This window comes from Otolemur garnettii, unplaced genomic scaffold, assembly GCF_000181295.1.
Source record: "Otolemur garnettii isolate 467f Iridium unplaced genomic scaffold, OtoGar3 scaffold00002, whole genome shotgun sequence".
Lineage (NCBI taxonomy): Eukaryota > Metazoa > Chordata > Mammalia > Primates > Galagidae > Otolemur > Otolemur garnettii.
Genome location: NW_003852397.1, coordinates 34,313,744 through 34,328,279, shown reverse-complemented (window position 1 = coordinate 34,328,279; position 14,536 = coordinate 34,313,744). Strand labels below are relative to the sequence as shown.

Genomic DNA, 14,536 nt, shown 5'->3' with positions numbered 1-14,536 from the left:
GATTGCCCTGTTGAGTTCAGCACAGACACATGGCTTTGGAAAAGACCTTGCTTGAGCTCTGAACGATCCTCAGAAGAATTCTGTGTCACATGCACCACAGCAGCCCCTGGGCAGGGGGCAAGGTGACTTGCTCAGAACTGAGAGTTTACCAAGCTACTTTTATCATTAGAAACAGGGAAAATCCCTTTAAAGTTCTTTTACATTCTTTCACTTTAAAAGAAAGTAAATACATTTTCCTATTGGGGGAAGATCTTTTTATTTATGAGGTATCCTCAGAATTGGCAGAGCAGAAAATTATGTTGAATTTTCTGAGTTACATTTTACTTGCTGATACCATTCTCGTAATATTTAAAAAATGATTTTTTTCATAGAAAAATAAACACATATGGAGCACCCATGACACACAGAGTACCTGTCACTTGCTATGCCAGTTTAGGGTCAATGTCTCTGGGAGGCAGGCCCTGCTGTCTAGTTCAGTATCACTCATGGGTACTATTATACAGCTAAACATGTGGACAATCCTTAATTAAATACATAATTTCTGACTGACTGCTTTCAGCCATTATATATTTCAAAAGTAATTATTATCTTAGACTTCTAATAAATACAGACACTGTGTCACTTAAATAGTTAGCTATCCTCTAAAATCAAGAGGAGGCCTAATGGGCCAACACACTGGCTCACTGAAGGGCCTCCTGGCTTCCCAGTGCCACAGCTCCATGAGGAAGGACTGGATCGTGTCCCTTTTACTTGTACTTACATCAGTTTTATTTCAACAGGTTATCAATTTGTGTTCTAGCTAATGAATATTCGGAAAGACTAGAGATTCCCGTATACCTTAACAGGAAAAAATGAGGATCTGGTAAGCAGCCATTAACTATTACATAATCAATATTGTCAACACAGCTATAGTTTTAGAAATTTAAACAATAAAAAAAAGGTTAGTGGTAACATTGCAATAACCTACTGGAATTTATAAACTATTTAAAATTAAACATACTATTATTTTTTTTAAACCTCAACATAGTCACAATCTATGGACACGCACTAAGTAGGACCCCTGTTGGGTGAAGGCCTAAACAGGAGCACACACCTGCATGTTCTCTCTCAGGTCGGTGGCATCCCGGATAGGGGGCTGGGCGTTCTTGAACACCTCATCTACAGTTTTAATCCACAACGTTCTCAAAGATGCATATTCTCTGGATTTCTTCCCTTTTCTCACAGAAAGGCCCCTTTTATGAGGTTTCCCCCCTCCTCTTCGGTTAGTGATAGCCACGTGGACAAACAAAGAAGCATGTGTGAGAACCTCTCCAGTCAGGGACTGCAGGGGGACATGCCGGTAGCCCGTCTGTAAACATTCAAAGGGAATTGTGTACTGGCCGATAAATTCATCCCCGATGTAATCATCATCCAGCACGACAAAGCGCACCATGGCCAGTTCAGGTAGGTTGATTTGAAATTCAAAGCTTTCATCGAAAATGGGAGCATCTCCATTCTGGTGCACCGTTTTTGTCCTTTGTTCTGCACAGTCAGCAGGGATCCCATGGATTTCCACGTAGACATAAGGATCTACCACGTCACCTTTGGCACCTGATCCTTTAGGCTTGGGAAAGTTCTGCCCACTGATGATTTTAATGTGAAGAAGCTGAGGTGAGACTCCTGGGACAGAGTCTTTTGTATTGGCACTGAAGAAGGAGACCTCCTCTCTCATGATGGCCGGCCGGAGGACATAGCCACAGTTTCCATTCTGCCTAAACCAGCCAATATTCAGGTCCATCATCAGTCCTGGCGTCTGAAAGTTCATGGCTACAATTTGGCAACCACATTTCCAAAAATCTTGAGGATTCATGTTACTAGAGTCAATTCTCATTGGACTAGGAAAAACCCTAGCAAGAAAACGTTTGTTGTAATTTACAAAGTCCCCTGGATTTTCATTGGCGTATTTGCTGGCAAGCACTTCATTAAATGAACAAACTTCCCAGTACTTCTGGACCTGAAATGACACCTGAAATTCTTTGAACTGAACTGACTTACAGATGCTGACCAGTTCAGAAAGTTCTTTACAAAGCTGAAATCGCTTCATAGGCACACTGTTGAGTTGTTCCACGTTCTCTTTTCCCATCCTCTGAGACATTTCTGCTCCTTCATCTTCATCAGTAACATCTCCTTCTACCCCAGAACAATTTGAGGACAGCTTCTTTGCTTTAATTAGTATTTTCCCTTTCAGGACATCTGGGGATGGCAGATAAGATTCCTCAACATTGGGTGATGTTGTATAGAGCTTGTCTCCTAATATTTTCTTCATGTGCTGAACCATTATCTTCTGTTGTTTAATTGAACAGTGATTTTCTAAACACAAGATAAGAGGATACTCTGAAGCAAAGAATGCATACTTGTTAATAATATCAATGACACTCCGGAAGACTATCTGAGAGGTCATGGTGTGGCCTGTGTAAATTACAGGCTCATTATCTGGCCCATCCCATACATCTAATTCCACACTCCGACAACCCATTTTAAGAGCTCGAATATATCCTGTGATGTCAGAGGGACCTCGGAATTGATCCTCTATTAAGTATGTATTATGAGATGAGTTTATAAAGTAATGAGACAGAGGTTGTTTCATATCCTGACAGACCTTCTTATGTTCAGGATCAAATATATAACAGTCAGGTGACATAAGGTAGTTAGTAAACCCGTCTATGGAGAGCCAGCCCTTTTCCTGGCCCTCTTTGGATGGCTCATAATTGTGAATAATTTCAAGGCTTATTTCCTCATTTATATGTGCCACACCCTGTTCTGCCTCAAGAAACATCATAAGGTCCTTGGTATCAAGGAATTCTTTATTGCTTGAAAACTGAACTAAAAGAAAATAAATTTCAGGTCTAGTACAAAGCTCATGGAAAACCTCAATAAATTCTTCCTTTGTGACTTCAGTACCAGCTTTGTCCTTTGATTTGTGCAATTCTTTGAACTTAAGCTCAATTTTGCTCGTTTTTAAACCAGGATTGAGGTTTCTGATACATTGCACAGCATTACACAGAGTTATATGTCCAAGGTTATCTACATCAATTTCACTAAACATTTGTGAAACCCAAGAAGTCCTCATGTTGTCCTGGCTACTTTCTAACATATCAAGTGTATGTTTTCCATAAGAGATTAGGTACCGCAGTCCTGTAACCCAGATGTTTGCAACATCTGCAGAGTTAGCAACCAAATCAAGTGACTCATAATTTTCTCCATATATCACTGAAAATGCACAATCTTCAGATATCTGATCAGAAATGCCATTGCTGCGGAATATGTCTGTATTTTTCCCTGTTCTCACTTCCTTGATGGATTTAATATCAATCTTGGCTTTCTCAGAATCCTTCTTAGATGGCTCCCATCTCAGGCTCTGCATGTCGGCATCCAGTAAAAAGTACCTATGATAAATTCTAGAGTTGGAGCGAACCTTTTTGAGTTCTGAACCCTCAACCATTGAATTGATACAGTCACTTGCGCTGCTAATTTTCTTCTCTGTAGGCATGCTGCTGAACGAGACTGTCTTTTTCCGTTCCCTTTTCTGTTTTGTACCATCCTAGGAGAAAAAAGATAACATATTAGAATAACATAAACATAGGTTTCTATGTTCAAGACTAGGAATAAAATTTAACTATCTTGGAAAAAAAAAATCATACTATTAGAATGAATCATACTCATTCATCCCTAAAACTCAGAAGTGGCACTGGAGTTGACAGCCTAATACCAACAGGTAAGAAATAATTACTGAATACTTAAAAGTCATTTTTGTCCAGAAACACAATTTCAGTAACATACGTATCTCACAGAACTGGCAACATAATTTTCTGGGCTCAGGGAAAAATGAAACTGCAGAGCTCCTGGTGAAAGTGACAGAAGAGCATTAAGCCCAGGGCAAGGCCCAGGGCTTCAAGTGAGTGTGGAGCCTGTGCAATTGCACAGGTCAGATACTCCCAGAGCAGGTTCTGTTTGTACATATATTTCCTATACCAGTGTTTCTCAAAGGATTGTCACTAGACCACTTGCCTCACAGTCATCTCAGTTACCTGGTTAAAAAGCAGATTTCTACACTCATAGAATCAGATCTCTGGAGGTGGTGCCTAGGAATTTGCATTCTAGGAAGCACTCCACATGAGGGAAATGCACACTAAAATCTGAAAACCATTTCCTGACCACTTGGGCTTACTAAGATGTTTGGGCTATTTCTGTAAACTAGATATACCAAATGACTAGAAACAGCTAAGTACAAACTATTCAAGTGTGTATTAAATGGGTAGACACTGGAATTCCAGCAGAAATTCCTAGCTTTTCAGCATCTCCTTAGAGATTAGGCATGGTCCTAAATACTTCAGAGAGATACAGTTTTACTGTTGCAGTTATATTAAGTTTGAGAAGAAAACCTAGATTACAGTAGCAGGTGCTTCTAAAATTATACTTCAGTTGGAGTTATTAAAGCTACTGCTATGCACTAGGCTAATGCTTAGAACACTATTGCCTAAGTATTTCCAATATTAATAGATTATTAACACTACTAAGTGAAAAACTTTTGGCAGCACCTATTTCCAAAGAAGTCTGCATCACCAATCACTCACTCCTTAACTTTGTGGCCTAATGCAACATGTTCCCTCCTAAAGGGCTGCCATCCTCATCTATGTGTTTACTTAGGCCTTTCCTTGTACAGACACCTTAATTATTTGGGGAAAAAAATTGCTCAATGACCCTAATACATCTTTCACAATTTTAATCTAAAACATGATATTGCCTTTCAGGAGGTGTATGAAATCAGTAATAAAGTTTCTGTAAGTCACTGGATTCATAAATAAGGAGCAGGGATGAGTGTTAGGATTATACAAAAATAAGGAAAAGACCATTGGAAACTGTTATATGAAGGTGATTTAATTTTCCTGCTCTGGATACAATCTATTTTAAATAAAGTCTTCTCCATATTTTAAAAAAGTTATTATGCTATCCTCTATGTCTGAAATTTAAAACCACTTTTACTTCTTGACGACCTATACTTCCAAAAGCAATTTGCAGAAGATAATTAAACTTAAACTTTAAATCATATGGGTATCATTTCCCTCAAAGTTTCAAAATGAACCATAGAGGCTTTGTGATCTGAGTGCCACAATAAAACATCAAATACATAGGCAGAATATTTCTTTACAGTTTTATCCTCAGAACAATAAAGCGAAAAGACATAAAGACTGTGGCAATTTTATCTATAAGATACATTACTTATAGGCATTCTAGATCCCTAAAGCACAGACTGCATTCTGTCTATTCAAGTGAGTTAGCATGAAATTAAATTTGTAATAAGCCATGAATAAGGACACAAGAGGAATGCATAAACTTCCTATTTTTCAGAATGAATGATGTCTTGAATTTTAAAAAGACAAATCTACCTTTAATAAAGATAGCAACTCATCCAGTAAAGGAATTTTATAATCTTTATAAATTGTATCTCAAAGGTTCTACTAGTAAAAAAAGTCATGAAAAAAATGGAGTTGTTTATCCATTGATCCATTAAAAAATACATAATATTTTTTAAACATTATGACTTCTTACTGTTACTTTTACATAATGATTAATATTTTACAACACTTTCTAATTTGTTACAAATGATACATTTCAAATTTGTAAATTTCTTTATTGTTCAGAGGGAAGAAACCTAATAACAAAGTAGGTTGATAACACACACACAGACTTATATATCCATATTTGTGGGAAAGCAGCTTAAACACCATTCTGTGACTTTAAAAATATTGCCTCAGTTTTCACAAACCAGCCCACACTTTGGCTGGTGACTCTGGTCGTTGATTGCAGACACATGAACATGATGGTCACCCAAACACTGGCTGATGAAATAATGGCAGGGATGACCCTTACCAGAGATTTCCTGGGTTGAGAACCATCTCCCTCTTCATAGCACACCAAGGCCTGAATGAAAAGATCTGTTTCTCTCTCTTCACTAGCAGGTAAAGTTAGAAAACACTAATAGAGTATGCTTGCTTTAGAGACCAACAAGGAAGACAACAGGTGTGAACCTGCATTCATCACTGCATGGACCAGAACTGCTGGCTAGGAGAGCAGGTGGATCTGAGAAGAGAAACAAGCTGGTCCCCTATAGCCAAGAGTGAAGGAAGGGGAGGACAGAAGCATTTGTGTGAGAGGGAAGGAGGATTGGGGTTCAATAGCAGGAAACTGTGCCCCAATTGCCTAATTCCTAGAAACTTTATCCTATTCCTACTCATTTCAACCTGGCTTTATTTCCTCAGCCCAGCAGCGATCAAGTACTTGCCTTCCAGCCAAACAGCTGGTCAGTAGCAAATCTATTTTCTTTGTTGCTGTATAATGTAGGTCAAAATTAACAAGGAAAAGCACTTGAACCATACCTGCTATATGTAATTTTTTTTAAAACTAAAAGAACACTAAATGCATATTACTTGCACTACCCATCTCAAAGTAGAGGAAGAAAATGCAGGTTTCTGCTAAAATGAAGGTGCCTCAAAAAACTTTAAAAATAGAATAAATAATTTCTCAGAGCTGGCTGTGATATTGCAGGTAGTCACCATCTAGGGCTTCTGAGGCACAAATGCAATAAAACATAAACTGTGTCAACTGGTACAGTTCTGCTATCTATTAGAACTTAGTAACGTTAAGAGGAAAAACACCAAACACATCCAAACTGGAAAAAAATTAGCTTCTATAAAACCCCAGCTCTATGCCAATTGTGAATTTTCTTATTTCTTGATTAAAAAAATCATAAAATTTACAAATGGAAAGAAACTTAAAGATTCATTTATAGATTAACCAACATTTCATTACAGAATAAAAATTTTGTACCAGGAATGACTTCATGTAAAGCAACAAACTAGAAAGAGGCTAAGGAAACTTCTGCACCATAGCAAATTCAGGAAGAACAAAAATATTTATACATTAAAAATGGAAGCAGCCATATTGAGCCCTATGGAAAAGTATTCGTATTTCTAATAAAACTGTCTACTTTAATAGAAGGTTGTCATTAAAAATAGAAGGCCACTAAAATTAAGCATCTCAGCTATCTAAGTGGTAATAATTTCATAAAAGGGCATGTGCAATTTCATAATTTCTCACCCTAAAATGAGGTAACAAATATGTGGGCCTCACTTCTTCTGTGGGTGACAAAGTGCTCTGGGGAAGAGGAAATTGATTCCAGGAGTAGTAGTCTTGTTAAGAGTACACAGATAGTTAATGTCTTGTTGGAAGAAAATTATCTCCTGTTTCCAACTGTATTTTTCCTATATTTCAAAACTTACTTATTTCCATTTCCTGTTCAATTATTCCTCAATAACGCTTTCTGTTTTCTGATCAACTTTTGTTGTTGTTGTTGAGATAGGGTCTTCTCTGTCTCCTGGGCTAGAGTACAGTGGCATCATCATAGCTCACTGCAACATCAAACTCCAGACTCCAGCAATCCTCTTGCTTTAGTCTCCCCAGTGGCTGGGACTACAGGTGTTCATCACTACACTTGACTAATTTTTCTATGTTTTGTAGAGACAAATTCTCACTCTTGCTCAGGCTGGTCTCCAACAAACTCCTGACCTCAACCAATCCTGCCTCAGCCTCCCACAGAGCTAGGATTACAGATGTGAGCCACCATGCCTGGCCCTGATCAATAATTTTAAAGCCAGAAGTTTCCTCCTAAGAACTCCTTTCACTCACTTGGCGCCCGTAGAACAGTAGTTATGGTGGGTTTGAACCCAGCCAAGGCCAACTAAACAACAATGATGACAAGTTCAACAAAAAATAGCCAGGCATTATGGTGGGCACCTATAGTCCCAGCTATTTGGGAGGCTGAGGCAAGAGAATTGCTTAAGCCCAGAAGTTTGAGATTGCTGTGAGCTGTGATGCCACAGCACTCTACCGAGGGTGACACAGTAAGACTTTTTCTCAAAAAAAAAAAAAAAAAAACTCCCTTCACTGTATACACAATTCAATCTGAGATTTTGTATCTTTATCTAATTCTAGGAATTTCTCAGTCATTATTTATTCAAAACATTTTCTCTCCTGTATTTTCCTCTTCTAAGAGGCTCTTATTAATAAATGCTGTTAACTTCTTCTTCCATAGAATTTATATTCATGTCTTCTGTTTTCTGATTATTCCTTAATACCCATCATGAGAAAACGATGACTCAATATCCAGATTCAATACTCTGGCAAAATAATGAACAAGTCTAGCCAGCGATTCTGAGTTCTTAATGGGGACTTATTAGAATGGGGGAAGGGGTGAGGTATGCAAACAAAGCAGCCACTTATCCCTGTGTTTTGTTTTCAGTCAAGTTATTTAATTTGAATTATAAATAACAATAAAGAATGGTACAGAGTTTTCATGTTTATCAGAGGGGGTCTAGAATTAAAGAGAGTTGAGAATCACTAGGTTAAAGAAATTTCTATATTTTACAAACCAAAACAAAACATCCTAAGAAAGAACTTGAAACCCATTAAATGAGCACAGGAAAGCCTCACCTTTCTTCTGCTCAATAACAGTAACACTGAATTGAAGGAATAAGTCATGCTAGGCACATCACATCAGGGTTACCTTGCAGGGGTTCCACACATCTTTAAAACTTTGATGTGCTTTCCAAGATGAGCCAAAAGAAAAAAAAAAAAGGAAACAGTCACTCTGAAGGTCATTTTATGAAATAAAATGAACTGAAAAATATAAGTTGAAGAAAAGCTAGGTATGGCAAAATGCTGCCTCTTGCTCTTGTGGAGGGCCCTTTGTTGTAAGTCATAGAAAGCTACTGGGCCCGTGGATGTTCTCCTCCCTGGAGTCCTTCTCTGATGCCCTGTACTATATTCCAAAAGCTCACTGCCACCTATGTTTGACAAGAAGTCTGTAAAGGCACAGATCTGCTAATGGCTTAGGGACCCATGGGTGACCTAATGCAACTGCCAAACAAGTTTAGTCCACGTTTGACTCTGTCAGTAACAAAATGTAATAAAATAATGAATTGTTTTTCAGTCCAAAGGAGCCCTGGGTTGCAGGTCACATAACTTGAGTACGTTCAGATGAACCGAGTGTGTTTGACTGGTAACCCTGGAGCCAGCTAGAATGAAAAAGCCAAACCACAGGCAGAACCTAAGAATAAGGACTGAATTAAGAAGGGATGGGTGCCCTGATTTGTGGAAGCATGAACTTTAGAGCCAAGGACACGTCATCACCTCTTTGCATGACCCAATCAGATCACGCCTTGGTGTATTTCCTCTTTCTCCATAGTTACCTTCTGTCTATAGAACCTACCCCCAGACCCAAGTTCAGGGAGACAGATTTGAGCACAGTCTTCTGTCTCCTTGCCAGTTGACTTGTAATAAAACCTTTTCTTTTCTCCAAAGCTGGTGCCATTGTATTGGCTTCTATGCATGTCTAGGAGTGAGCCCATTGCTTGGAATCACTAACAGTCATGAAGGGAAAAAGTACAGTTTAGACAGTGACTTAGAATACAAAAAGTCAAAAGAGAATGACATTCCCATCCTAATAACAAACCTATAAAATCATAACTTTTCTCATACCCATCAGATAGCCTTGGTCACAAGGCAACAAAGGGAATTGAATTCCAAAGAGTGACAAACCCCATCAAGGAGAAACAGTTTTCGGTTTGGTAGAGCACTAGAAGAGGAATGGCCACCATAGAAGCAGGTAAGAAGAAATCAGCTACAATGTTAAACATTCCCTCAAGACAAAAGGGTGGGCTATGGGCTAGGATATCAGTTCAGAGTAACTGGGATTCCCTATACATAGGAAGAGTTTGCACTCATTTGTATGTCTTCTCCCTGGGTGCTCCTAAGAAAAACTGGGAGAGCAGGAGAGAGCCCCTCTCCTAGGCACAGGAATGCAGGAGGTACTGGCCGACACTGTGTGATAGCATGAAACCCTGCCTGCTTCCCCTGCCCACCTCTCATAAGAAGCAAAAGCCTTATACCCTGAGAGAAGGACTAGTCCTCTTTCTCCTAGGGCCACTAGAAGGGCAGAAACAAAATCCACCTACCTTTAGAAGGATTTTATCTAGAGGGAAGTAGAATCTTTTAGTCTACACCACATAAAGCAGAGCTCTGCTATGACTAGGGAAGTGGCAGAAAACTATCTCCTGCCCAAACTCAATGCAAATACAGGTAGAGTTTGGGTTCCACAGGGAGCAGGGCAGGAATACCAAGAGGCCCACCCCTGAGGTGTAAGTGTACAGGGTTACCTAAGACTGAAACTGGACAAGCATAACCAAGGATTCGTCCTGACTCTACCAGGAGCCCAGCGCTGAACAACAAGCATACTACCACTAGACATGGGACAAGAGCATGGGAAAACCCCTCTCTGACACACATATTCACAGTTGAAAGACAGTGGTACACTGAAGCTAACAACAAAAACTCAAAACCCAACCCTGGCTCAATTACTGACCCAACTTCTCTAAAACTAATGACCTGGAAGAAGAAGAGGCATGACCATTTCTGAGCATAAATATTATTTACTTTAGTCTCTATTAAACATGATGTGTGCATATCTAGCATTCAGTAAAAATTACAGGATACACACACACAAAATAAAGTAAGAAAAAAAATCCATTGTCAAGAGATGAAGCAATCAATAGAGCCAGACCCCAAGGTGACCCAGATGCTGGAACTATTAGATGAGCACTAAGAACAACTATGATTAACATGTTAAAGGATCTAGTGGAAAAAGTAGATGATATATATGATCAGATGGCTCATTTCCACAGAAATTTGGAAATTACATATAAAAAATAATTCAATGGAAATGCTATTTAATCCCCCCCACACACAATATCAGAGAGGATGAATTCCCTTGATAGGCTAATAAGCAAACTAAACATAGCCAAGGAAAGAATCAGCAAACTTGAAAATAGGTCAATAGAAATTATCTGAACTAAAAATACAGTGAACAAACGAGTGGAAAAAAAATACAGAACAGAGCATCCAAGAGTTTTTGTCTATCATATGTGAAAATGGAATCTCAGTAGGAAAAATGAGAGAGATAATAAAGTGAAATAAAAGGGTAAAAGATGTATTTGAACCATCCTAGAATATTCCAAAATTACATCTAAGAAGCTCAAACAAGCAGCATCTCTCACACTTACACACATACTCACCTTGATATATTATAGTTAAATTGTGGAAAATCAAATATAAAGAAAAAATCTTTAAGGTAGCCACAGAAAAAAGAAAGTTACATACAAAGAAACACAAAAAATAAAGTTCATCCTAATATTAATTTGAAATAAAGAAAAAGTACATACAGTTACGTAGAAGGAGAAAAAAGAAAAAACACCATTAAAGTTCAGGTGATGGGGAAAAATTGAAAACCTTTCCTCTAAAACCTAGAACAAGATAAGAATGCTCACTTTCACCTCTTTTATTCATAGTACTGAAAGTCTTAGCCAGAGCAATTAGGCAAGAGATAAAAATGAAAAGCATCCAAATTGGAAAGGAATAAGTCACACTGTCCTCATTTGTAGGTAACATGATGTATACCCAACCCTAAAGACTCCACCAAAAGACAGAGCTAATAAACAAATTCAGTTTGCAGGATACAAAATAAACATATAAGCGATGACATCATTTCTATACACCAAAGGTAAACAAACTGAGTAAGAAATCAAAAAGCAATCACACTTGTGATAGCTACAAAAAAAAATAGCTAGGAATAAATTTAACAGAAGAAGTGTAAGATCTCTGCAATGAAAACTACAAAATGCTAATGAAAGAAATTGAAGAAGACACACAAAAAATGGAAAGATGTCCCATGTTTATGATTAGAAGAATTAATATTGTTAAAATGTCCATACTACCCAAACCTATCTACAGAGTTAATATAATCTCTACCAAAATAGTAATGGCATTCTTCACAGAATTAGGAAAAACAATCCTAAAATTAATCTAGAACCACAACAGATCCTGAATAGCCAAACCAGTCCTGCACATAAAGAACAAAGCTGGAGGCATCACATTTCCTAACTTCAAAATACACTAAAAGCTGTAGTAACGAAAACAGTATGGTACTAGCATAAAAATGGACACATAGACCAATGGAACATAATACAGAATTAAAATTAATCCATGGATTTATAGCCAACTCATTTTTGACAAAGTTACCAACAACATGCATTGGAGAAAAGATAGTCTCTCCAATAAATGGTTCTGGGAAAACTGGATATCTATTTGGAAAGAATAAAACTAGACCCCTATCTCTCACCACAGACAAAAATCAAATCAAAATGGATCAAAGACTTAAATGTAAGACGTGAAAATATAAAACTAACAGAAGAAAACACTGGGGAAACGCTTCAGAACATTGGTCTAGACTAAGATTTTATGGCCAAGACTTCAAAAGCACAGACAACATAAACAAAAATAGGCAGGTGGGACTCTATTAATTTAAAAAGCTTCTACATAGCAAAGGAAAAAAAAAATCAACAGAATAAAGAGACAACCTTCTGAAAGAGAAAAAATGTTTGTAAAAAATCATTTATGTGACAAAGATCTAATATACAGAATATATAAAAAATTCAATGGGAAAAATCCAAGTAAGCATCTGATCTGAATAGATATTTCTCAAAAGAAGACATACAAAAGGCCACAAGGTAATATGAAAAAAAAAAAAAAAGCTCAACATCACTAAGCATCAGGAAAATACAAATCAAAATCACAATGAGATATCATCTCGCCCTAGTTAGCATGGTTATTATCAAAAAGACAAAACGTAACAGATGCTGGTGCTGATGCAGAGAAGAGAGAACTCTTATCTACTGTTGCTGGGAATGTAAATTAACATAGCCATTATGCAAAATAGCATGGAAAACTAAAAATAGAACTACCATATGATCTAGCAAGCCCCACTGCTTAGTGTATATTCGAAAGAAAGGAACTCAGTAGATTGAAAAGATAGTTATATATACAATCATGTTTATCAAAGCACCATTCAGAATAGCCAGGATATGGAATCAACCTAAAGTTCTTCAATGGATGAATAAATAAAGAAAAAAATTTGGCATATGTACACAATGGAATACTATTGAGCCACACAAAAGAAGGAAATCCTGTCACTTGCAGCAACATGGATGAAACTGGAGGACCTTATGTTAAGTGAAGTAAGTCAGGCACAGAAAGACAAACATTCCATGTATTTACTCATATGTGGGAGCTACAATAGTAGATCTCATGGAGATAGAAAGTAGAACGGTGGTTACCAGCACATAGGAAGAGTAGGAAGGAGGGGAGAATGAAAAGAGGTTTGGTAATGGGTACAAAAATATAGTCAGATAGAAAGAATGAGTTCTAGTGTTGACAGCACGGTAAGATGACTATAGTTATCAATAATTTATTACATATTTTAAAAGTGAAGAGAAGATTTGGAATGTTCTCAACACAAAGAAATTATAAATGGAAATAGTTGAGGTGATGGATGTCCCAATTATCCTGATTTGATCATTATAGTATATGTTGAATGCATGTATCAAATTATCATATGTACCCCATAAATATGTAGAATTATTATGTTAACTGAAAAAATACTGAAAATAAATTTGAAAAGAATTACATAGTTCAGTTAAAAATTTTAAACTGAATTACAGATTATTCAGTTATATCTAATACAGGTTGTCTATTTGACCACCAGCTTGCAAATGTACTACATATAATGAATAGCTTTACAGGAAAAGTTACTCTTTTTAAAAGAACTATAGTTCCTAAATTTCCCCATTTCCCAAAACAAAGGTGTCCCTAACCTAGACATTAGTCTGTAGGGGGTCACATGTGGGTTTCAGAGACTCCACAGACGGTGAACAATTTGCAAACTTTCCTTCCTCTAAGACAGCAGCTCTCAACCTGTGGGTGATGTCCCACAGCAACTGTATAAAGGGCCGCGGCATTAGGAAGGTTGAGAACCACTGCTCTAAGAGATTTAGAATCATAGCCTTATTAACATCAACTGTAGAAGGAAAAAAAAAAAAAAGATTAGCGTTTCCTAAGAAAGAATGTCAACCTTAAATATTAAAGGCAGAGGATAAAGGTTTTACAGGCTCATGAAGGAAATTTTAAAGCTGTGCAAAAGAGAAATAACAAACTGAGAGACAAGGAAGGAAAGGAACTACATAATTTAAAGCTATAAGTAACAGAATTTTATTAATAAAAACAGCAGAATCAATCACAGATAGAACTCACTGATAGCTCTGAATTGGTTTTCTTTACACCAAGGTATAACAAAATTCAACAGTTTATAAATTTTCTAGAAGTACTATGGGCCACAAAATGTGAGCTGGCACTACACGTCCTCTGTGCCGCAGTGTTCTCACTTGTAAAATAAGCAGCAAAATGATACCTACGCTTGATGTGTTATTTATAGAACCTACATAGTAGGGTTGTATAATGATAAAATGAGTTCATATTTGTAAAGTGCCTCAAATGCTGCCTGGATTATTGTACACTCTACATTAGATCCTGTTAAATAAATACACTCTAG

At 37.3% G+C, this 14,536-nt stretch overlaps 1 protein-coding gene across 1 annotated transcript in view; it reads right to left on the bottom strand.

Annotated features, from left to right (window-relative positions):
- The window catches only part of PLCL2 (phospholipase C like 2), a 192,555-nt gene that overhangs the window by 72,571 nt on the left and 105,448 nt on the right, over positions 1–14,536 (bottom strand). Inside the window, exon 2 of the mRNA XM_003781727.2 lies at positions 1,094–3,580. Within this exon, the coding sequence (XP_003781775.1) occupies positions 1,094–3,580 (2,487 nt within the window). The remainder of the gene's footprint in view (positions 1–1,093; positions 3,581–14,536) is intronic.